Source organism: Platichthys flesus, chromosome 3, assembly GCF_949316205.1.
Source record: "Platichthys flesus chromosome 3, fPlaFle2.1, whole genome shotgun sequence".
NCBI classification, from domain to species: Eukaryota; Metazoa; Chordata; class Actinopteri; order Pleuronectiformes; family Pleuronectidae; genus Platichthys; species Platichthys flesus.
In genome coordinates, this window is record NC_084947.1 from 24,867,618 (window position 1) to 24,892,967 (window position 25,350).

The 25,350-nt window shown below is 38.5% G+C and overlaps 2 protein-coding genes across 3 annotated transcripts; both read left to right on the forward strand.

Annotated features, from left to right (window-relative positions):
- Positions 1-867: 867 nt before the first annotated feature.
- Positions 868-5,903, forward strand: imp4 (IMP U3 small nucleolar ribonucleoprotein 4). 2 transcript variants are annotated; one of them, XM_062384798.1, is made up of 10 exons: positions 868-968; positions 1,498-1,606; positions 1,714-1,797; positions 1,927-2,036; positions 3,183-3,315; positions 4,019-4,080; positions 4,162-4,173; positions 4,269-4,363; positions 4,448-4,521; positions 5,553-5,903. In XM_062384798.1, exons 1-10 carry the CDS (start codon positions 966-968, stop codon positions 5,663-5,665), a joined length of 795 nt encoding a protein of 264 aa, XP_062240782.1. In that variant the 5' UTR covers positions 868-965; the 3' UTR covers positions 5,666-5,903. The 2 variants fall into 2 exon arrangements, with proteins under 2 accessions (XP_062240782.1, XP_062240781.1); XM_062384797.1 differs by having other exon boundaries at positions 4,019-4,173.
- An 887-nt stretch (positions 5,904-6,790) lies between these two features.
- On the forward strand, positions 6,791-25,244 carry araf (A-Raf proto-oncogene, serine/threonine kinase). Its single transcript, XM_062384801.1, has 16 exons — positions 6,791-6,859; positions 7,986-8,202; positions 9,193-9,296; positions 12,494-12,596; positions 12,770-12,924; positions 13,629-13,727; positions 13,835-13,979; positions 14,502-14,529; positions 14,616-14,746; positions 14,920-15,122; positions 15,436-15,612; positions 15,893-15,939; positions 16,712-16,830; positions 18,128-18,259; positions 19,442-19,576; positions 19,807-25,244. Exons 2-16 carry the CDS (start codon positions 8,092-8,094, stop codon positions 19,945-19,947), a joined length of 1,830 nt encoding a protein of 609 aa, XP_062240785.1. The 5' UTR covers positions 6,791-6,859; positions 7,986-8,091; the 3' UTR covers positions 19,948-25,244.
- The last annotated feature ends 106 nt before the right edge of the window (positions 25,245-25,350 follow it).

Below are 25,350 nucleotides of genomic sequence, written 5' to 3' on the forward strand. Positions count from 1 at the left end.
TTCTATTGTCCAATTTTGGTCATCTTGTGTGAAATTGTAGTAGCCTCAGTTTCCTGACTGGAGCGGTCTTTTGCTGCTGTAGCTCATCTGCTTCAAGGTTCAATGAGTTCAGAGATGGTAATCTGCAAACCTTTGTTGTAACAAGTGTTTATTTGAGTTACTGTTGCCTTTCTATCATCTCAACCCACTCTGCCCATTCTCCTCTGACCTCTGACATCAACAAGGCACTTTCATCCACACAACTGCTGCTCACTGGATATTTTCTCTTTTTCGGACCAGTCTCTGTAAACCCTATAGATGGTTTGTGAGCGAAAATCCCAGTAGATCAGCAGGTTTTGAAATACTCAGACCAGCCCGTCTAGCACCAACCACCATGCCAAGTTCAAAGTCACTTAAATCCCCTTTCTTCCCCATTCTGATGCACGGTTTGGACTTCAGCAAGTCTTCTTCACCACCTAGAGATGCCTTACTGCATTGAGTTACTGCAATGTGATTGGCTGATGAGCTATTTGTGTTAACAAGCAATTGAACCGGTGTGCCTAATAGAGCGGGCTGATCAGCTATTTGTGTTAACAAGCAATTGAACCGGTGTGCCTAATAGAGCGGCCTGTGAGTGTATAAAATCAAAAGATCTGGAATTTGCTCAGGACGTTGGGTGCTGCAAAGGAAATTTAAAAAAAGGAATGTTCCCCTGTGGATATGAATGTGTTACAATTACCTTCTGTAAAGGTGAACCTGTATTGGACAAATCTATATTAATACACACTCTAAACTCTCTGTTGGTAAAGATGGATGATTTTCAGCACCTAATCCTTGAATCTCGAGCTTTTATTTTGAAAAGCTCACCAGCCAGTATCGAGCGTTCTCATTGGCTACTGAGTTAGCCAATGAAACATACCCTTGTTCGTCTACTTCCTCCTTCCATGTGAGTTTATCTTCCATGCAACAACCAGCGAGAGAAAAACATGGTAAGTCATAAACTAACTGAAACATATATATGAAGCGAAACGTATGTTATCGTTAATTCATGCTAATATCCTAACTGGTGTTACCGTCACACTTTGGCCCCTCTATGTTTTAATTCAGCGAACTAACTTAACTATCCACGTTCCTTGCCACAGTTATACACGTTGTTTTTGATGAAGCCGTCTCCCAACGAGTGTGTAGTTTGTTCAAATGTAAACTACCGTTCAACATTAACTCTTGTTAGATTGGGTTGATCAATAGAATATGACCAGTAAATCTAGGATCAATATATGTAGGATCAGTAAATCTTGGACATCTCGCATCTTAAAACTACACGTAATCAATTACACAGACTGATGAGGTAGATGTACTCACAGTAAAAATCTGCCTGTATCAGCCTGTCTGTCTCACCTGAGAACTTATCCCATGTCTCATCAGTCACATTTTTCTCTTGAAATATCATGTGTCCATTTAGAGCCTGAATCTTTTTGCAAAAACTTTGATGTAATGATCGTAATGTAATGTTGACAGCTTCGTCGGGAAGTGAGACAGAGGAGAGAGTACCTGTACAGGAAGGCACAGGAGGACAGGCTCCGCACAATAGAGGAGAAAAAACAGAAGTTGAAGGGAGCACTTGAAGGTAGGATGGCACGTTCAGTAGATTCTCTTTTACTCCTTGCATTGTCTGCACTTTGGGATGATCCTAATCCTTGTAATACTTAAGTTGTTTTCTTTCCCTCTCTGCAGAAAATTTGCTTATTCCAACTGAGGTACGCAGAGAAGCTCTGCAGCTACAGAATCTACTGGAGTATGACGATGAAGGGGCAGAAGGTTGGTGTCACGATTTTTTGCTGGTTTCAACATCATTCAATCTCATCACTCTGTTCAACAAATAAAAAGGCTTATCAGTTTTAATTTATGATTTTTTTTAATTATGTATTTGTCATTTGGTCTGTGCAGGCATCAGCTCTCACATGGATGATGAGTATAAATGGGCCGGAGTGGAAGATCCGAAAGTCATGGTCACTACTTCCAGAGACCCGAGCTCCAGACTCAAAATGTTTGCTAAGGTCAGGCCAGTTTCTCTGTGGTGACTCCCTCAGTTCGGACAGCAGACTGATCATGAGATTGCTAGACGTTAGTGTGATACAGGGGCAACAATGAAGTCCACATGTAAACTAGCTTCTCAAAGTTCCACGTTTCTGTCACAGCCCACTGTTTAAGTGTCTGTGAGCAGGGAAGGGAAAGTTATGCTGCAGACACCTTTCACTCTGATCCCCATTATTAACTCCATATGTATAAGCTGTGTTGCGTGATATCTACAGTAGTTGACAATGAATGTTAAATATTTACTGGAACACTTTGTTGTTTGGGCCTGCTATGTAGTTTTACACATCAACCATGTAATTTAGTATAGATTATATTCTAAATGGAAACATTGTTCAACTGGTACACCACCAAGTATGGGATAATCTTTAATCACTGTACTGCTGCAGATGCACTGAATATGCAATACTGAAATTTGTGTAACAGTTCAGAGTTACGTTTTTAGTATACAATGAGTCATACATGACCGTATTAATATAATAACACTTATTACCAAATGATTTGCCTGGTATCCGATGAAATTCTATCAAAAATATTTAAGAAATATGAATACAAAGCATAACTTTACATTATATACAGCTCTCCGACCTTAGATAAAGATGATAACACTACATTTCAGTCCACCAGCAATCATCATCATAATAATAATAATAACCCGTTCTAACATTTCTGGCCATTGTTACGCGCCTTAAACAGCCTGAAGCCTGTTCCAGCAAACACAAGGGCTGAAAGGCAGGGAAACCCTTTGACAGGTCATCACTCCATATCTGCACAGAGACATAATCCTGCATTTATTTGACATTACAGCTACAGGGACTCTAAATGGGTAAGCTCACTGTTAGCTAACATCACTGTTAACCAACCAAGAAGTAATGCTGCTTATAAACTGCTGTCTGAAAGTAAAAGAAGAACAGTTATTTGGGTGAAACATGTTTATCTGGCTTAAGAACCATACATATACCTCAGTTACATGTCACTAAAGAGCAACATAAAGCCTCATACAGCTTCCTATTTTACTGTCTATTTTGTACTTAACAATCGATCGGTAAAGAGTGGGAGGAAATATTGAACAGAGAATAACATGATGCACGGTGTGGAACTTGTTACAGGAGGTAAAGCTGATGTTCCCTGGAGCCCAGCGCATGAACAGAGGAAACCATGAGATCGCTTCGCTGGTGCGAGCCTGCAAAGCCAACAACGTTACAGACCTCGTCATCATGCACGAAACAAGAGGACAGCCTGGTATGCACGCCTGTTAACTTAACTTTGAAGCTGAAAATAGATGTTGGACAGCTTTCTTGCCATTTTTCAATGACATAGCTCAGGAACAGAAGGGCAGATTGTATAATGTTTCATTATTTCAGTAGCATACAAGAGTTACACTGATTTATTTAAAACCAATGGCAACACCAGTTTATTATGACTTCATGAAAATGTAAATACACATTAGCAGCCTCATAATTTTGTCATGAAACAGCCAAGAACCACTTGATCGATGAACTTTGGACATATTTGCTATCACTTCTTGATACGGGGTGGTGTCATTTGATGTATATTGGTTCGACTGAAATATCTCCACAGATAGTGAATGGCTTGTCATGCAACACATGAATCCAGAGGAAGTTATTTGAGACCACAAAACCCTTCTAGATTCTCAGGGGTAAACAGCGTTTACAATTGAAGTAACTGGTGACCTCTTTTTCAGAAGTGAAAAAACATAACATGCCTCCATGCTGCTAGTGTGGTGACATCCAAGGGTCTGCAAGCCCCAACATTCATATTAGACTCGAAACGGCTTCACTTACACCATGTTTTCAGCCTAAAAGTCCATTGATATCCTCCTTAAGACCTGCTGTCATGTTCACGCCCACACTACGGAAAACCTATAATCTAACTGCACTTTGTAGTGTATCTAATTCAATTTTTTGTTCTAATATATCTACAGATGGCCTGGTGGTGTGCCACTTGCCATTTGGACCTACAGCTTATTTCACACTTTACAATGTGGTAATGAGGCATGATGTTCCAGACATAGGCACCATGTCAGAGGCCTACCCCCACCTAATTTTTCATAACTTCTCTTCACAGCTCGGCAAGAGGGTGAGTGAGTGCTGGACCTTGTGCTGTACACAAACACTGATATTTTCTTTCACCACTTGTTGTGTGCGTAAAACTAATTAATTCTGCTCACACAGGTATCGAATATCCTCAAGTATCTTTTTCCAGTGCCGAAGGAGGACAGTAGGCGTGTTATCACATTTGCCAACCAGGAGGACTTCATCTCGTTCAGGTCAGTGGGAAGTGCTCCCCCTATGTAAATGCTTCACAGATCTTGTGTTACAGTAATAAGAGCAGTAATCCTTTTCTGTTGCAGACATCACACCTACAAGAAAACAGACCACAAAAATGTTGAGCTGACAGAAGTAGGACCCAGGTTTGAAATGAAATGTAAGTATGGGAAGATACAGATTCTTGCAGTACAGAGATGGGTCCTTGCCTGGTGAGGGTAACTAAGAACAGAAGAAAGGCAGAGTCAGTCTCTGCAAACATTTCAACATTTAAAATAAATGAAACAAATGTTTAAACCTTTGCATCGTCAGGGGTTGTTGTAATTCGTGAAAGTTGAACTGACATCAGATTGCTGCATCAACATCGTCTCAACTAGCATTCAATTTCGGAGTCGTTTTATCAGATGTTATGCAAACACAACTTAATACCACATTATGGTTTTAATTTATACTCCATTTAATTTTCAGTAAGTCTGGTTGTTTAGTGGTTTAGGTGCAACCTCCAACTCAATCTCAACAGGTGTCACGTGAGAGGTGGTATCATCGACCTGCCGTTTAGCCATCAGGTTGATAAAATGTTGGCAGGGATGTTCTGCCTTTTTAAGTGACAAAATTCAGGGGGATGAACGGATGACTGACTTAATACACCATGTTAACAACGTTTTCTACATTTTACTACTCAAACCAGGCTTATTTTTTTATGAGTAAAATGCTGATTTTTTTTTTTGCCAGAGTATACTACTTAGTGAAGGGGTTGTTTTATGTCTAGAAACTGGAAAAGCCAAATGTAAGCTTTTCACAAATCGGTAAATACCAAATTAAAGAATTCATGCCTGTGAATTTTTTTGAGTTGGTTTTATTTAACCAGGCCTTTGTCTGTACCGGATGCACATGAATTCAATTTACGGTCTGATACTTGAGGTTTCAAACTGCCCTTTTTTAAATTCAGGATCAGTGTTAAACCACTGGAAGAAGCCAACAGCAGGTTTTAAGTGAAAGTACTGTATCATATGTAAAATATTCACTGTTCACAAACCACCCTTCGAAAAGTGTGTTGCACATGAGGCAATCATTCAGGAATGAGGGGGAAAAAGAATAATTGAGAAATTTATCAAAATCCTGTCCAAATTCTCTTTTCTGCTGCAGTTCTTTGGAGATGTTTTAACTGTTAACATCTGTTCTGTTGTTTAGTGTACATGATCAAGCTGGGCACCCTGGAGAATGAGAGCACAGCAGACGTGGAGTGGCGTCACCATGCGTATACCCACACAGCAAAGAAAAGGAGGTTCCTCAGTGTGCAATAAAGGATTTAAAAGGCTCCACCAAAGTTGTCGTCATTAACTGCATTTTGGACTCGTAAAAGTCTTACGTGAGATTTCATTAGAATTATCTGCTATCAATTTTTGCTTTAGTCAGCAACTATGGTCACCTTTGTAGTAAATGGCTGATCAGACTGCATCCTATCAATGAGTGTCAGTATTTTTGAACTAAGCCTGTTTTGTCAAAACTATTGTAATAAAGGTTGTTGTAATAACCTGTAAAGGCTCAATGGTATATTGTATTGTCAATAGTGGGAAAGAGAATCTTACCTGTCCATGTATAAAATATATTAACACATAATCCCAGTAATTATATATACCTTTTTGAACCAATTTTTTAATACCATTTGTAAAATTGGCATTTTACTTTATAAGCTGCTCTTATCATTGAAACAAAGTGCAATGAAATACACAAAAGAACTGTTTACATTAGGCAGGTAAAAAGGACCTACTGGCACAATGACAAAACAAATGCTGTATGAAAAAAGGACGACACTGTTAAAATGATGTCCTGAAGTTGTATGTTGTCCAATTTCGTTTCATTCTGTACAACTCTTATCATAGTGGTTTTAAATTTTAGTTCTTATATCGAATTTTGCAGTTATTTTTTCCACTAGGTACATATTCTTTATTCTCTACTTTCATTGCTGTATAGAGGATAACAGCAGTTTAAGATAAGAAAGTCCCAATTTTCCTTGCCACCAACAAAAAATTTGAAGGTTCTCCAATTAAATTTCTATCTCTCCACCAGATCTTAGTTTTCTTTGTATAACATTTGAAAGAAATGTAAGGGGGGTTTAACATATCGAGTTTTAAGTTTCCTGTAGAATTTCCACAATGGGCAAATAATAATTTTGTCTCCCTCCTGTCGTTGTAAGCATTTGCATATTTGTCACACACTTTTCGCACTGCTCTTGCAAAAGATTCTAATTCTCAGGTGCATGAATAACAAACGATGTATGTATTTACTTGTTAGTACTGGTCGGTATGGCTGAGAAGTGTGATTGACGGGACTGAGACACAGTGAGATCCTACCCGCACAGCTGATGTTGTCAAATGACTGGACACGGCTACAAGAATTGACCAATGGCGACTCAGCGTTTCGGAGGTTTTCCGCTTCCCCCGAAGTTCTTGACAGATCCGACTCCAGATTGAGAGAATTCAAGATGGCTGCTACAGGTAAGATTGTGTTTTGTATCCAAACTGTATTAAAACCCTCTGACGGAGCGTGGTTTTGCTGCTAATATGACAAATATGCACTGAGCAGTGCTGTTTTACGCATGTGATATATTTAAGTCACGGTTGTGTGTTTTGAGAAAAGTAGATGTAGCCAACAAACTGATGCGCTGGTAAAGCCCCCCCAAGTTGGCTAACGATAGCTGGCAAGTAGCGATGTAAGCGTTAAAGCTCGATACAGTGACTGTTCCAGGGAGCTAGCTACTAAGTTAGCTGGGTAATCTCCTCTCCCATCCCCGTGAGCATTTAGCTAGCTAGCTAGCTATCACGGTTTCAGTGTACAAAAGCTTCGATAACTAATCGTTGTTAGCATTATTTCGCCATTATGTCAGTTTTCAACTACTTACGACCACTCTTACGTAGGGGGTCAGTTATCAAGTCATTCAACTTGCGCCCTTAGAGAAACGTGGCCTCCAAAGCTCAAACTGTCATATTACATTGCAAATCCCATGTCAAGCTAACTGGCTAACGTCATCTAGCATTAGCATAATTCGAGTTGTTTGCAAGTTTCCTGCGTTACAACTTCGACTGTCAGCGCTTTATTTCATCATTAATGTAACTTCCTGCTTGATAACGTGATTGGTCACAGCAGGGAAAGTTAATATCTGTTGGTGATTGGGAATGTAAACGCCGTTGTCGCTCGTGCAGCAAAGTACTTAAAAGCCAGACCCAACTAAACATTTAAGTAATTAAGGTAATTGTTTTCCTCCCGTGTGAGAATCAAGACTTGGCCTTCATGACTGTTTAAAGTAGATCTGAAGTATCGAGTAAATTCAATGATGTTGTGAAGTCAGGATTTTTGATTGAGCTTATTTTGTTGTCTGAGAATCAGGGTTTCTGTAGTGTTTGCCATCAATTTGTCTCCATACGACTAAGAGCAGTGTTAAAAGAGTGTACATGCATTTATCCCCAACAAACATGCGAATTTGATGTATTTATCCTTTCAAATTTAATTGTTTAATATGATGGCAATTCTGATTTGAGTAGATCTATTATGTTATATTTGATAGAAAATGTATTTACACAAGCTATATTTTCCTCTAACTGAAATATGTCTATGTTGTTGCAGGTTGTAAGTAAAGAGGTAACTCCTGGTTCATGCGGCTGTGCATGAAGCTGTCCTTAGGTTGCAGTGTTGCAAGTACTACATCCCCAAGCTTCTCTTGCATCTTATCATGTCCTCCACCTCTTCCTCCTACTCCTCCTCGGGGGAGACTAGTCCAGAGGATGTACCCCGAGGTGGGGGCACCATCCGAGTCTACCTCCCAAACAAACAGAGGACAGTGGTAAGATGATTGGCTCTATAACAATGACGCAGTAGCATACAATACATTCAATGAATACAAATATGACTATGTTGTAACTAGTTGATTGAGTGAGAGTTGCCAGTTGCCACCTTTACGTCCGCACTGTGGGGTGTAAGTGTAATTACTCGCACCAAAATTTAACATCAATCACAACAAATTGAATGAGTAAGCTAGTGGGCAGTTGGTTTCAAGTTTCGCAGATGGTGCTTGCTGCCATCTGTGGCTTATTTTACTCATTATTCCTATCAGACATAGATTTAATTATATTTAGAAATAGTTTATATATATGGTGCTCTCCTGGTGCCATTGTGCTATATTGTTATGTTAGAGATTATGCTGATTGTGCATGGTAGTTCAAGTGTTGTTGTCGACAATGTGTTCATGTTATTCAAATCTCCCTCTAAGACACCAAACAACATGTTCTAGCATATACAGTGCAGAGCATCTAGAAATCTCAGTCTCCACATATCTACTCTCTACACTTGATAACAATTTGATAACATTTTTTACAGCCTTTCTTTAAATATTGCAGACAATCCATATAGGTCCTCAGCTCTGATATGCTTTGGGGACTTAACAAACAGATAGTTAGAGAGATGCACTGCTTTTATAAAAGGTTCATAATATTTGATTGGTAGCATAAACAATACAATAGTTGTGACAAATCTTGTGTGGTAAATGCCATTGAAGCAGCAGCTGGGGTTGACTGACATCCCAGTGTTGTCTGTCAGCTTTGTTGCGGTGAGAACAGGAATGTCACATTGTTTGGGGTGAAAAAAGGATCTGTGCTCTGGACTGAAGTTTTAGTCTAGAAATTCTCTGTCACAACGTAGGTCATTTGTAGTGTCAACATTAATTCTGTATTTGACTTTCATTTATGCTTCTTAGTACTTTGAGTATGCCTCCATGTTATCTGTGTAAATGTCAATCCAAAGTCACACTTTTACAAATACAATTTTCTGTTAACAGGTGAATGTTCGTGGAGGACAGACTGTGTACGAGAGTCTAGACAAAGCACTCAAAGTGAGAGGCCTAAGTCAAGACTGCTGTGCAGTGTTCCGCCTTCTAGAAGGGTAAGATTACATTATTGTCTGCTGAATGTCCCCATACACCACACAGGGATAATGGGTTTTAACAACCACATAAAATATTAAGATAGATAGATGGAGCGTAAGAATTGTAAAAAGTATTAAGTACACATAATCTGCAGTGAAACACCAGAACTAATACCAAGCTGTCACTGTAATGAAGTATATGCTAATGGTGATATTGACAATACCGATATTTTAAGCACAAGATGATTGAAAATTTGAGATGAGAGAAGTAGTATAAGGTAGGAAAAGTAACTGAGCCTGAGTATTAAAACCAAAATATAAATACAGATTTAAAGATAATAATGAAACAATACAAAAGTTGTGCATTAGACTATATCCTGTAAATTATGGTAAAGCAGATGTTAAGTGTATTAAAAATTAGTGCAAGAATAAAATTTGTATACATAATATAATTAGATAAACATGAATATATGAACATATATAAAGACACACATGCAAGTGGGCAAATGGCTAACATAGCCTGTAATGGTGGCAGTCAGCCTAGTAACAGATGTTGGTGATTAATGCATTTAATCGCTCTCATTTCGCCATGTCTGAGAGGAGTTATACAGTCATCTGAAGAAGCAACCGCAAACAATTGTCACTAGTCTCAGGGCTACATAATTGTACCATGTGTTTTGTTTCTACATTACATCATTTTGAGACTGACGGCAGATAATTAAGTATTGTGCAGGCTTATCTTGTGTATTTAAGTTTTGATTAATTTGTAAAACAAGTATAAATAGAGTTTGTGTGTGGGGACAATGCCTGTAGCTCCCGTTTCAATAGTCCATATTATGATACCTGGCTTCAGATTTGTTTTGCAATTGTATTAGAAATATTAAAAATCAATATTACAATTTACTTATGTAACACCAGACCATGGGGAAATTGACATAATTGTCATCATCAGACATCGCCCTTTTCACACCAATTATAGTGCTGCTTGTTCCCAAAAAATTCAACCATACTAACCTTGAACTGATGTTTAAACTCTTTGACATTACTTTGTTAACTTTCCAGGTTTATGCAAATCATTAATTCATGATCATCTCTCTTCTGATATTTGATGGTTCCAGTGGTGTATAAAGTACTTGTAAGCCATACTTGAGTAAAAGTACAGATATCTTACCTGCTGAGTTTCAAATAGTATAGGACTAGTGCATCTGAACTTCTAGGGACAACAAAGAACCAACACAACAGAATAAACAATAGCCTCTTGTGTCTGCCTAAGAACACTAATAAACGACAGTATAACAACTAAACATGGACCTTTCACTTTCTGGAGCGCCGAGATGACGATCAATCTTAACTCTCTAGAGCAGGGATAGCAAACACGTGTGGCGCGCCCCACCAGTGGTAACTACTGAAACCCGGTTGAAATATATTCTATTGAAAATTTTTGACTCAAAAAAATACATGCATAGTAAATTTCAAATTATTCAATTAAAAAAACATTGTCTGAACTAGGCATTGGCACTGATCTTTTTATATAATTTCTTTATCACAAGTGCAGAATCTATTAATCTACATCAGACTAACACCTATTGTATGTAAGGGCTATTTCTTTATCATGGGCTCTTAAATTTCGTGAACATTCACCAAGGATCCAACACACAAAAAAACTAATGTAAAATTATTTAAACATAACACATGTCAGCTTTAAGGCAAAGGTTTGCAAAACAGCTGGGCAACAATGCATTGCCTTCAACTAAGTTCAGCAAATCCTCTTTAATAGTCACTTTTAGACTGGATTGAAACTAAAATACTGCTGTCCAATTAATTTGCACTATAAGTGTTATATAATCTATACACTGCTCGAGTGCTTCACATCTCGTATCCAGAGATCATATATCTCTTTAACAGACACAAACCAAGGTCAGATAAGTGTGCATAGACTATTATTTATTTATTATTTCAGTCTGTCCCCCTCATAGATCAGATCTCTAGGTCAGCTATGCCAGCGGTCCAAAACTTTTTTGCGCTACGGACCAGTTGGATGTCAGACAATATTTTCAAGGACCGGCCTTTAAGGTGTGGCTACGGAACCTCACTACGGAGGCCCCTTTGGTACGGTGGAAGATTTTTAATATAACGAAATTAACGAATTGTTAATAGGCTGCCTCAAATGAATTATTGCGTGGTAAGTAACCAGAAAGACTGAGACGGACGGATACCAAAGCTCCATTGCTTTGGAGAGTTTTTTTTGTTATTTAAAAAATTCCACCGATGTCACTAGAGGTATGTGGTGGATAAATCTGACAAGATAAAATGTTATGCGACTAGCTGGGGTATTTTCTCAATATAATAATAAATGTGAAACTGATGTGTATTCTTATGCAACTTCATTAGCAGCGTCCTCGTAACATGGCACCAACAACACAACAGTGAGTAACAATGAATAAATCACAAATAAAGAAACAATATAAAGTACATGAAACATATGACTAACCACAACGCTGAATCAGTGGGATCCCTGAGCCTGTTTATCTGCAACAAGGCGGTCCCATCTAGGGATAATGGGTGACAATGACACCCGAAGTGTGTTGCTGTTGTCCAGTCTACTCCGTAATTTCGTTTTGTTTGCCATCACAGCAGAAAACTCTGCTTCACACAGATATGATGTCGGAAATGGCAACAGAGTTTTTAGTGCTGAATTCTGCTGTGACTTTAATCCAGAACACCGGCAGAGTTCTTTTCTCGAACATACTTTTAAGGCCGCTGTAATTTGCAATCTCCAGCAGCTGATGTTCTTCTTGCACAGACATGCTGGATTCACCTGGTTTGTTGACAAATGGGTCTGCCAAATATCGTGTGGGTTTGTGTTTAGCGAAAAGGTCACGTGACCGAGACAAGCCTCTTGACATGCGTAGATGTCGATCCGGTCATTTTTCAATATAAAACACCGTTCAGAATCAGTTAATAAATAAACAGAAATAATCTAATTTTTTTTTTTTTTTTTTTTTTTTTTTCAAAAACACAAAGTAGGGGGAAAAAAAGCTATATTGAAGTTGCTCTGTTTCACAAAAAACAATGTTTGAGTTGGTTCCCCCTCCGGAACAGACCATAAACAATCAATGGAAAAGGAAAGGTTGTAAAACGGCTGTAAAATAAAGGGTCTGCAACCTGAGTTTTGCCATTTAACTCTTTTCCTTTTTGTGTCTTTGCTTCTTTAGTCGTAAGAGACTGACAGACTGGGACACAGACATCACTCCTCTGGTTGGAGAGGAGCTTTTAGTCGAGGTCCTTGATGATATTCCCCTCACCATGCATAACTTTGTAAGTAGCTGGCCAACACACGTGCCCTGTTTTTTCTTTTTTTTAACTTCTTCTCTAAAATACTTTGTGTTTACACAATGCCAGCCTATCCAGAACTTGAAAAAACACATTATATTTTGTTTATTTTTTTTTGCCTATTTCTTTTTTTTACCATGGCTTCTTTGTTTTTGCAGGTACGGAAAACCTTCTTCAAGCTAGCTTACTGTGATTTTTGCCACAAGTTTCTTTTTAATGGCTTCAGATGTCAGACATGTGGCTACAAATTTCACCAGCACTGTAGTAGCAAGGTCCCTACTGTTTGCGTCGACATGGATACTGTGAGCAAACGGTGAGTTAGAGAAGAATTCTGTGCCTGTCAAAGAATTATTTTTCACCTTGTCACTCTTTCTGTAACTGATCTGCCACAGATAGTATAGGTCTCCTGAACTTCAAATATTTCTTCAGAATTAAACAAACTGCACCTGCTCTGATAGATGAAATTTAAAAAAATATATATATATTTTGCTGTTGTCTAGACTTAATGGTGCTGTGTCTGGGGTCAAGATTTAACAGTAACAGTGCATGAGGTAGTGATAAGGACAACACAAATCCAACAAATATAAGACAACATCCTCTTGTTAAAAAAGGATTAAACCTTTCTGCTGTAAGCTGAAATGTTGGTGCTACAGTGAAGGGAATTTAGGTGTAAATCATCAGGAAAAAAAATCCAAAGTCAACATCCACAGCCTAAAATTGGGAAATAGTTGATATCACATTAGTTTTTCGTTATTTCACCAGATTCATATTTTACTGTCCTTTTAGTTTCATCTGCGATACTACGAGATCAGAAAGACCTTTGTCATCTAACTAAAGGTTTTTGATAAATGTTTTATTGTTAGCTGGCTATCTTTTTTAGGTCCATATTAAAAAAGCAAACATTTCACATAACCAGAGCCTCACCAATCGGATGTCCTTTGTCCTCCCCTTGTTTCATCATGTTTCATATTGTCTCATGAGTCTCGTCCCCTCACTTTTACCTTATGTTTTGTCCAGGTGTGATCCTAATCCTTGCACAGATGAGTACCCACAGATACTATTGCCAGAAAATTCCCCTTCACAGAGCAACCTAGCCTTAACCCCAGAGCCTGCTGGGTAAGCTCCCTCATGAAATAAATTGTTTAACTAGAAGGACAGCAAGGTCATAGTCTGTGAAATTGAAATGTAAATACAAATAGTTGATATTTCAATTCATCCCACAGGATGGACCTCTTGTCTCCAACCTCGGCCTTTCACTTCCCCATGCCTGGAGGAGATGGCCAGTCCCTTCAGAGGCATCGCTCCACCTCCACTCCCAATGTTCATATGGTCAGCACAGTGGGCCCTGTTAGTGCCAGCATGATTGAGGTCAGTGACCAGGTTTAGATTGGTTATTATTGTAACTGTCTTTCATCGTGAAATAATAAAAATGGGCTAACTAAATAACCGCGGTTCACTTGAACTGTTAAGCCATTATCAGCTCTCCTTAGCTCATTGGACTTTCGATACAAGAGTCAATACAGTGTCTCTATTTAATCTGCTAACAATTAGGATATTTGGTAAACAAGTAAGCTAAATACATTTTTTAAACCCAGAATAACTTTCGCTTTAGTTGGGCCATTGACCAAAAGTATTTTGAAACGGAGGGAATATACAACAAAAAATTATGTTGTTTCAGCTTGGTACCATGGAATAAAACATTAATACGTCTAAAAAAGCTTTCTGTTTATTGAAATAAAATTAATAGATTGGATATTGTTTTTGTATTTTGTTAGAAATCATTAACCAGATTCTCGTCAGACCTTTTGATTTGATGTAAACTCTTTTATTACCAATGTATGAATGTTTTCTAATGTGAATTAACAATATGCTGTGGTTTCCTTCTTTTAGGAAGCACTGAAATATAACATCCCAACAGGTAGGGTTTGAGTTTTTTGGGTAAATGTTTTTTGTCTCTTTCAGTATATATCAGTCATATTGTTTTGCTTCCTCACAATTCTGCAGGTCCTGAGCCCTCACCGAAGCCCTCCACCAGCCCTCCCTCTTCCCTTGGCTCTCCAGGTAGGAGACCACCAAAGTCTCCCTCAGAACACAAGGAGCGAAAGCCCTCCTCATCCGATGACAAAAAGAAAGTGGTATGTAGTCTTAGACCTTATTTACTGATCACTGATTGTCTTTAGACAGGTGTTCAGAAATCTTATAGTGGCTGTTAGAACCTTAAACATCCATTCAAAAAAGCGTTCTGCAGAAAAGTTTAATTTATTGTGTGAGTATTAGTTCAGAACTTTCAGTCCATGTGTTGTTTCAGCACCGAGGTGGCTACAGGGACTCGAGTTACTACTGGGAGGTCCACTCTCGAGAAGTGACCATTCAGAAGAGAATAGGTGCTGGCTCCTTCGGGACAGTCTTCAAGGGGAAATGGCATGGAGACGTGGCAATCAAGATCCTCAAGGTCACAGAACCAACGCCTGAACAGTTACAGGCCTTCAAAAATGAAATGCAGGTCTTACGGTCAGTAGTGATACATGCCTTTTTTATTTATATATATATATATATATATATATATATGAAGTTATTTAAACGTTATAGTTGTGTCAGAGTAAGTGTGATCATGACATGAAAAGACAATGATATACATGAAAACCAGTTTCAAGACTAAGAAAAAGCTGCTGTTTTGTTTACCGGTGTACTCCCCCATTTAAAAAAAAAAAACAGTATATATATATATATATATATATATATACGTTTAAATAACTTCAACGTCATCTGGCTTTGAATGAGACAATGGAATTTCTAACTCTGTTATCATTGCTGTTCTCTGCAGGAAGACCCGCCACGTCAACATCCTGCTGTTCATGGGCTACATGACTAAGCCCAACTTTGCCATCATCACACAGTGGTGTGAAGGCAGCAGCCTGTACCGCCATCTGCATGTCTCTGAAACCAAGTTTGAGACAATGAGGCGCATTGATGTGGCCAGACAGACGGCACAGGGCATGGAGTAAGACCTGCCACTAGTTTCTATTTGAAATATTTGACAATTGTCAGTGTATGTTTTGGTAGAGATGGATAATTCTTTGAGTTGAACTTCAAAATTGTGTAGATTTAAAAAAAATCGAATTTACCTAGTTTACAATATGAATTCAAAAGCAAAAAGGTATTTCACAGTTTCAGACATAGTGCTGGAGGAGAACGTGTAAGAAAAACTGATGAGTCTTTCAAAAATTTGTTGGCTGTTCCCTTGATGAAATCAATGATTGAATTATTTTTCTCTCTTTCAGTTACCTTCATGCGAAGAACATAATTCACCGAGATCTGAAATCAAATAGTATCCTTCTTATTTTCCAATGCTTTTGACTGCCAGTAAAGTGTGTGAGACAGGTAGGTGATTGTGCTTACAATGCTGTAGTCTCAAACAATCACCACGATGCCAATTTTGAACACAATCTTATGCAGTAAGCTAACCACAAACATGAATTAAAGCCTTTTAATAGGCAGATATATATATTGAGTGGTAGTATTAGCACCGCAAGATGGTCGTTCTTTGTCTTTACCCTGGTGATTTGTATTTGAAATATAACTAGAAAGCGGCTCAGGTGGTATATACCTCTGCCAAGTTTAGCGCCCTAACTTGTCATGTTAAAGAACGTGAAAAAGATTCTTCGAACTACCTATTTATTTGGTTCCGCTGCAAAATTGTGTTGGTTCTTTGGGTTATGCCCCACTTCTCAAAATTAAATGGGAATGAGTTCAGTAGTTTTTGTATAACCTTGCAAACTAGCTTACAAAAAAACTAAAATGAAAACATTACCTCTTTGGCAGAGGTAACAATAACTGTCAGGGTCAAAAAAGATAAACTGGAAAGGTGATAGCATCCATATTGGCTTAAATGTGTAACAGAAGCAATATCCTCATGGACATATATATAGAGCGTTCTTAGGTCTCTTGAAAGGCGCTATATAAATTTAAGCTATTATTGTTATTACAATTATTATTATTAACATGACATAATAAAATCTGAAGATAGGTTTAGTCCGTTTTTGTTGACAGTATTATTGCACCAGCTGTGTGTTGAGATTATTCCTGAGCTCTGCTGCTAGATATTTTTCTCCATGAGGGCTGGACTGTTAAGATAGGCGACTTTGGCTTGGCCACAGTGAAGTCTCGGTGGAGCGGCTCTCAACAGGTGGAACAGCCGAGTGGATCCATTCTCTGGATGGTGAGCTTCTCATTTACTGTATATCAGGACTTCAGACTAACGTTTTCCTTGGTTGCACTGGTGCGCTTAACTTTTTCATTTAGGTGCACCACTGCATATTTAGTTGCACCCAGTATTTAATTTTTAGTGTCGCTTCCCAAAGACATAGGTAATTCCATATATAATTCTAGAAATTATTAAACAAACTTAAAGTGCTTAAAAACCCAAATAAATAGATAAACCAAGCAAAAAATAACTCAAACAAAAGGGACGTAGACAATTTCTCACTTTAGTGGAAATGACTCCATCAATCATAAATTAAATGTACATGGAATCCGCGATCTTCAGATGTTTCTTTGGCGTAGGTTGGTTTGACATTTAACCCGTTCTTTCAAATTCAACTGGTACTTCTTTTGAATTAAGCAATATGAACAGTCTTGTCAATCCGGGTATATTGACTTTGTTTGTGTGAAGCCAAATTTTGTATGATACTATTCGATTCAAAAAATCTGATCTGAGACAGTTATATATCTGTGGCAAAGTTCAGTCAGAAACATGGACATGGTTAGTTTGGTCCATTAACCTTTATCTGCCTACGAGATGATGATGATGTAGCATACAGTGCTGTGAATTTTTTTTTTGCATATACGTAACACTTAAATGATTCAGATCATCAAACAAATTGTAACATTAGACAGAGATAACCAGAGTAACTACAAAATGCAGTTTTTAAATTATGTTTTCATTTATTAAGGGAAAAAATCTATCCAAACCTACTTGGCCCTCTGTGAAAAAGGAATTGCCCCCTAAGCCTAATAACTGGTTGTGCCACCCTTGGTGGCTTGTTTGTGGTCATGCCACAGCATCTCAATGAGATTTAAGTCCGGACTTTGACTAGGCCACTCCAAAACCTTCATTTTCAGCCATTCAGTGGTGGACTTGCTCGTGTGTTTCGGATCATTGTCCTGCTGCATAACCCAGGTGCGCTTGAGCTTGAGTTCACGAACTGATGGCCGGACATGCTCCTTCAGGATAAACCCTAACCCTAACCCTTGGGTTATCTTTGTTTAATATAAAAATTAGTTTGATGATCTGAAACATTAAATGTGATTTAATATGCCAAAAATAAGAAACCAGGAAGGGTGCAAATACTTTTTCACAGCACTGTACATAATGTAGTTCGGTTATCACTGTCCAACTTTGGACAATATGATGGTGATTCAATTAGATTTCTTGAACCTCTTATGTAGTAATTTATATATGTGTATATATAAATTTATATTATATATAATATAAATGTTGTCCTTTTCTTCCTCAGGCTCCTGAGGTGATCAGGATGCAGGACACCAACCCATATACGTTCCAGTCTGACGTATACGGTTATGGAGTAGTGCTGTTTGAGCTGATGTCGGGGACCCTGCCTTACTCCAATATCAACAACAGAGACCAGGTTACATCACACTCTGTGTTCACATCACACCCACTCAGTCTAATGCAGGGTATCTGATTCATCCAGTTATTCATTTTAGCTGAGCATGGCAATTGAACATGCTTCACATTAGTTAAATTGTGTTTCATGCTTAAACCAACAACCTACACAACCCATTTGATTTTTATAGCCACTCAATTGACGTTTGGACTGTGTTACAGTTGTCTGCATCCCTGGTCAAATGGATGTACAGAAGCAACTTGCAGAGGTCCGGGTTTACTTGATCATATTGCCTCTATCTATAGCTTGATCCTGTGCAAATGGCGATGATATAGGGATTGAAACTCTGAACTTTATTCCATTTAATCCCATTGTGTGCTTTAATGCTTGACAGTGGACATGCCTGGCGCTTGGTGCTGGTGCGATCATCTTAACGACAAAAACGAATCCAAACTTCCACTAGGGACATACAACATAGACAGTTTTTGTTCTAAGATGCATTGCTAGATGTCCATGTAATGCTATATGGAAGGACACAAGACATTATCTTTAGATGCTATATCATCACAGAGCATCAACACTGATCTTTGTTCAGCGAACGCATAGATGACAATTCAAATATACCTGCTGACATAAAACCTGTATCTTCCTCACTCTTTCTGGTGGCAGCTTAAGCACTGTTTGCTTTAAGAATAAAACTTGATCTTAGGATTCGAGGAAATGCTTTGATGCAGCCTGCATTGTGTGTGCACACGCATTCAGTTTCCAAAACAAACTGAAATTTAGCTTAAATTGTTTTTAACTAATTAACCAAATATGAAAATGCAGTCAGAAAAAAAAGACCATATAATTAACATCTTCCTTGTCATTTTTCCAGGTTTTGAGCTGTGTAGCTCTAATGACTTTTATTCTTATGAGCCAATTTTATTTTCATATTATGTATTTTGTCTGTTAACGTTTTAATTTGAAAACCGGAAGTAGTTGGAACATCTATATGAATTCTGCAGGTTTTCATAAAGATCAGCATTAAGTGTGGGTTGTAGAGATGTGAGATGTATCTCTAGTAGTTAAAGTGATAAATAAAAAAAAAGAAGTCATGTTTAGAAATAAAATTCTTTGATGTATCGTGAGGTGCCTAGAGATTCCCACACCTAAAAAGCACTGTCACTTTTCACTAACGGCCTCCTGTTTTTTCTTTCTTAGATAATCTTTATGGTTGGACGTGGTTACCTGTCTCCCGACCTCAGTATGCTGTATAGTACCTCTCCCAAGTCAATGAAAAGGCTGATTATTGACTGCCTGAAGTTTAAACGTGATGAGAGGCCCCTGTTTCCACAGGTGAGTTGTGTATAGGTAACTGTGGATGTACTGTAGCTTTCATGTCTCACTGGAATTTCATTTGTCATGTAGTTATTGATTTGTAAATGCTGATAATGTTTACTTATTGGCAATTATTAAATTAAGCACCTCCTCAGTTTTTGTTAAATCCAGACCTGATAGTAACAACCACATGTATATGAACACCATATCTAAATCAGTTTTCTTTACATCTGGTTTGCCTTCATCAGATCCTAGTGGCCATTGAGCAGGTACAAGACCTGCTGCCAAAAATCGAGCGGAGTCGCTCAGAGCCATCGCTCCATCGGGCCGTCCATGCCGAGGAACTGAATCCCCTCCTGTTCCACACCACCAGGCTATTGCCCCTCTAAGCTCCCTGCAGCGGTGGGCAGAGACACAGCTGGACCTCCTGACAGACAACTACCCCCCCACCCTCACTCTCTGCCCCCACAGAGCCTTGGAGCTTCACCACTCAGTAACAAAGTGCAGAAATAACCTTAAAATGTTGCTTAGAGTGATAGTGAATGTTGTTCTTCTTTATACAAGTCATAAATATCTGGTCAATCATGAAAGAATGGTTGACTGTATCTAGAAGTAAGTTAAAATGCCTACAGAGATCAGGCCAACAGAGAAAATTCATCTAACAGGTTGACTTCATGAGACACTGACCTTATGCGAGTGACAGGATGTTGACTTGTTTTGACAAAAATGTAAAATCATTATGTTTTACATGTGCACTGCAAAATTGCACTGCCCATTTCCAACAGTAAAATAGTCTTACTCAGACCTTTGAGGAGCACTGTGATCATGGTCAAACATTTAAATCTGTTTAACTCAGCCATGATGCCTGTTGGTTCAGGTCACCTGATTAGCTTACATACTTAAAATACTCTGTGGTAATGCGCCTCTTTTGGTGTAATGTAATGTAAATGAGGTTGAAGTGCTGAGATGTGAAGCAAGTGATTTCAAAGCAGATGAAGTGCCTGTTTGAGAGTGTTTTTTTTTTTTATTAAAGATAGGATATTTTGTCTCAATTGGAACCTCCAGTCATTACTGCAGACACAAACAATATATTTATTCACCACAACAAAGCAGCCTGAGGAGGCAGAGGGAGACACACTAAGACCTTTTAGAATAGGTTTGTACAAGTTTGTCCATACAATGAGCTATGCAGAACTATTGAACTATGTGAAACTGTCTGCATAGAGGCATAGCAGTGAAAGACCAACTCTTTGGAATATCATTTCTTTATCTGGACAAATGTCCTTAAGCAGGCACTCCTTTGTCTTTCAAATTACCAAGTCCTTTTGAACCCAAGCTTCCATCGACCCACCTGTCAACTGTCACAGGTCAAACACCAAAAGAGGATTTTTACGTGTGGAAGTTGAGTTGTCCAAGCAGGACCTGGTCATATTGGCTGTAAATTCAAACCAGAGATGAGCATTAGATACAGATGTGCATTCTAATTCTCTTTAAAATCTGTTTAGTCTTAAAACCAAATAGCTGGGAGCAATACAACTGGCCAAATTTAACTTGATTCAGTAATTGTTTTAAAGAGTTTTACAAACATAATAACGGAATCATGCTCCATCTTAATCCGCTATCAATTCATGAATCAAAAGGATTTCAAGTTGTGATGTTATTGACCTGACTTTTGTTTTTGCAGTAAGTTCAGGTTGAATGCAGGATTAATTTGTTGGGACCAATATTCTCCAGGGAAGAATATTTCTGACCTTCAACATTTCCAAGTCCAAATTTTGTGTTCCCACAAATTTTACTAATGTCAGTGCAGTAAAACAAAACCTTGTAAAAAAAATCTGTTAAATCATCACAGGACACCCAGGAGAATATTTAAATGTTCAGCTATGGGGCTCAGTAAACCGACCACTATTAACAACTCCCAACATTTCAGACATGGGTGAGTGTGACAGGTTGACATGTTATCTTGTGTAAAATCAAAAGTTTGCTGGTCTACCCCAACACAGGGACAATGAAAAATTCCTGCGTTTTATTCCACAGATTTATTTTCTACTAGTTTAAAATCAGAATGTCATCACTCTCCGGATTCCAAGATTGGAGATAGGGTGGCTTTTACTGACGTCATATCATAAATTGTCATTTTTAGCCTAACGAGGAACTGACAAATCCTAGTAAGAGATAGTCATAGGTAAATGTTAAGTTGTATTGCTGCTACATTTTGTGACATTTTCATTTTTTTTCTACACCTAGAACATGAGACACACTTGTCCCACCTGACCACACACTGCTTAACACGTCTTTTGCTACCCTGTCTTAAAACAAATTCTTAATGCCCTCAAACCTTGCACCATGGATTAGCTACTATATTATATGCATACATGCCCACATGCAAACACTTAAACTACTACTGTGATTCTTGGGTGGGATAATTGACACTGTGAGTGACGTGGTAATTGGTTCCTCAAAATAACAGTTGTAGACGACCTAGTAACTAGAACTTAATGTCAGAATGTTTTGTTGATTTTTTCCAGGCAAAAATCTAAATTGGGTTTGTATTGAAACAAGAAAGCATGGGAATCTGTTGATGGAAGTATGATGACAGTAATTCAACATGTTCATATTCTTCCGCTAGTTTTTCAATCCTTAAATAAAAATTCCTTCTCCTCCTCTCACCTCTGGAAATAATGATCGAGCTAAACAGTGACTTGTTGACCATGTTGCTCACAGTGTTATCTCTGCTTTAGTCATGGAACTAGTTCCTGCTGTCTTTTGTCCAACATGGTAAATGGACACACACAGAAACCTCCATTCTTTTCCCCCCAGTTACTTTATGACCCCTGAGGCAATGCTCAGGTTTATCAGGCTTCATGATGCAATAACTTTCCTATAGGTGGATGTATCGTAACTTAAGCTGAAATGGGTAATACAACCTGCCTTACATAACGATAGCACAGGGTCAAAATACAGGCTAGAGCTACTTTAAGACCTTCCTAATCAAGATGAAACTAAAGTGGTTTTTGGGTTGTAGTTTAGAGGTCAGTGTCTCTGCTGCATTACGGGCTCTAGTTGACATTGAATTCAACTCAGGATTGGTCGAACATGACGTCTGCTCCAGTTGTTGGAGATTATTTACTGTGCCTTGTTGATCGGGGTGCAGACTGAAACACAGCTCCCACTGAGCAAAATTCATCATGGAATTTAAGTTTAGTTTGGGACACGCCGAGTGTTTCAAGGATTAAAAATATAATCCCACGTGAAAGCATTGTACACTGATATTGACCCATGAGACCTGGAGGTGGAAGGTGGGACTCTGTGCTGAACCATGCTGAGAGCTGCTCTCTCAGCATCTGATCATCTGATCTGTGATACTAGTGGGAGATACTGTATTTCTTTTGTTAGTGTCTGCACTACCAATGTTAATGATTCCACTGGGGCTTCAACAGAATAGGATTGTGGCGTCTGCTTAGTGGTTTCAGATCTGCTCTGAATAGAAGTAACCACGCCTGGTGTGGTCAGATTATTAGAGATAAAATAAAAGCACTACTTGAGAAACTTTAGCTTTGGCCTTCTGCCAATAAGGTTACAGAGGACAAACGGTAGCATCAGCAGCAGTTGTTGTACTTTGGGTTGATTAAAGGTTCTGTCAGTAGATAAATACCTGATCTTTTTAGTCACAGTACAAGTAGTACTTTTTAAAAAGTTCCTGTTTGTTTCGAAAGCAAACAAGATACAAAAGTAGATGTTTGAATAATAGTTTCTGTAACAGTTTGCCCAATGGTCATAGAATTATGGATGTTCAGTTTTCCATTTTTCTAAGCACTTTAAGGACTTGATGTGTTGAGGAGTTGATTCTTGTCAGAAACAGCAGATCTCAGCCCATGATCCATTGAGTATCTTGTGTACTCCATTGCTAAATGGGGACTGCGTTGAGTGAAATGGTCAGAAGCCAGAACAGCCACTAAAAGGACCTTGTTTTATGTTTATGTCTCTGTTCACTGCAGTTGCACATTGTTTGTCCAGTTTGGGCTAGTGGTCAAGGTGTCCACTGAAACAGATGCGGTTCTATGTAGACATAGTGATCGTTGGGTGGATACAAATACAGAGTGTAGAAAGAGCAGCACCTTCCTTAAGATTGTATCTACTCTTTCAGGGTGTCCTTTACCAGAGCTTTTACGCAGAAATATTTTCTCTAAATGTTCTACATTTCTGTAGCAATCTCCTGTGTGTGGCCGGTCTTTTTCCTGGATCTAAAGGTAACAATTAGGGTAACTCTTTGATTTAGTTGTTTATGCACTTGTTGATACTATGGTTTGGATTTGATCAATTCAGAACTCACTGTATTAGCGTTATGATTCATATGAGTCTTGGTTCTAGCGTCACACTCAAGTGTAAATAGACTTCCAGCAGCTGTGAGGGAGAAGTGTTGGGTGGTGTTGGGTGCTCTGCTGACCGGCTTCCTGTGTAATACTGTATGTGATGTGACTGAGCATGAAGTGGAACAGATGTTTGTCTGTTAGTTGTTGACGAACTGTCAGCAGATTAGACGATTAAACCTTGAAACTTTAGTGTCGTGAAACTAGGGGCTGGGAACCCAAACTATTCTTACTCATTCCAGTTATACTGATGGATCAGGGTTATGTGTGGGGGATGGGCATTTATGAAATGGGGTTGGAAAAGGCAGTGCTTGTCTTACTCTTATTTATTGAAGACCGTGGCTCTCTGAAGTGGATAAAATGTTTCCACAGACAGATCGCGCTTTGAAACGTTTATTTCTTCTCCACGGCATCTCCAACAAGAATGTTCTTTTAGGCACGGTACTGTCTGTCCCTTCCAATCAATTTTGTTCTGATACCGTTTACTGCAGGGGCATTTGTCATGGCTGTTCTTTTAGATATCTTTAGCACAGCGTAGTTTTGGCAACTTTTGTTCATAGGGTTTCACTACGTTAGCGTTTATTAATGGCAACACTTCAGAATACTGTAAAAGTACCTTGTTATTTTGGTGAGTGGTGTGATCAACTTGAGCCTGTCCTGTGATATTTAAGTGTAGCTTTTAAGTATTTGTTTGGCCTGAAGCTGCTGAGACGTTGAAAACAAACCCATCATTTCTAAACAAGGCGCTTTGTATAAACTTTGAGCAATAGCAAGGACAGAATGTCTTTTTTTTTTTTTATCTGAATGCAAGATCAGGAATACTTTATAACAATGTTGGCCCAGGTTTCCTGTGCATCGTTGCTCAGAGGGACTTGATGTAGCCAAGGACTATGTATTTGCCTGTTCACAAAGGACATTTAATCATTGTGGCTCAGTTTTTTGTTAGTGTGGACTGTAAAAGACTGTCACAGACAATTTCATCAGGTATCGAAAGGAGGAGGGAAGAGAGGGCCTCACTCACTGGAAATCCCTGTAAAAATGGACCGGAATGGCGTCTTGTCTCATTCAAGATACTGTGCTGCCTCTGGAGACTTGTAGAGCCACTGGAAGAGAAAAGCAGTCTTAACACAGCTGATTGTCTGAGTGAGAAGAGGATGAGAGCTGTATCAGAATAGTTTTTTGTCTTTTCATATCTGTAGACGAATTACAATACTTTTGTTTATAGTTACTGAGGTGTCAAGGTTGTTCCGTTTGCAATAAATGGTATATTCTGCTGTGTACAGTTACATTTTTTTATTAAAAAAAATTGTACTTGTTTATATTTTTTGTGTGATGTTTCAAAAAGAACAATTATTTTAAGTGTAAAGGAAATCTTAGTATTTTTTTAGTTTTTTTGTCTTTAAATATTGAAACAGGATTTAT

Bases quoted from the DNA above. Each gene is read 5' to 3' on its own strand.
- araf (XM_062384801.1), top strand. From the start codon at position 8,092: ATGTCCTCCACCTCTTCCTCCTACTCCTCCTCGGGGGAGACTAGTCCA. The intron at 13,980-14,501 runs GTCAGTGACCAG...TCCTTCTTTTAG, and splicing joins TTAGTGCCAGCATGATTGAG to GAAGCACTGAAATATAACAT. The intron at 15,613-15,892 runs GTAAGACCTGCC...TCTCTCTTTCAG, and splicing joins CAGACGGCACAGGGCATGGA to TTACCTTCATGCGAAGAACA.
- imp4 (XM_062384797.1), top strand. The intron at 4,364-4,447 runs GTCAGTGGGAAG...TTTCTGTTGCAG, and splicing joins GAGGACTTCATCTCGTTCAG to ACATCACACCTACAAGAAAA. The intron at 4,522-5,552 runs GTAAGTATGGGA...TCTGTTGTTTAG, and splicing joins ACCCAGGTTTGAAATGAAAT to TGTACATGATCAAGCTGGGC.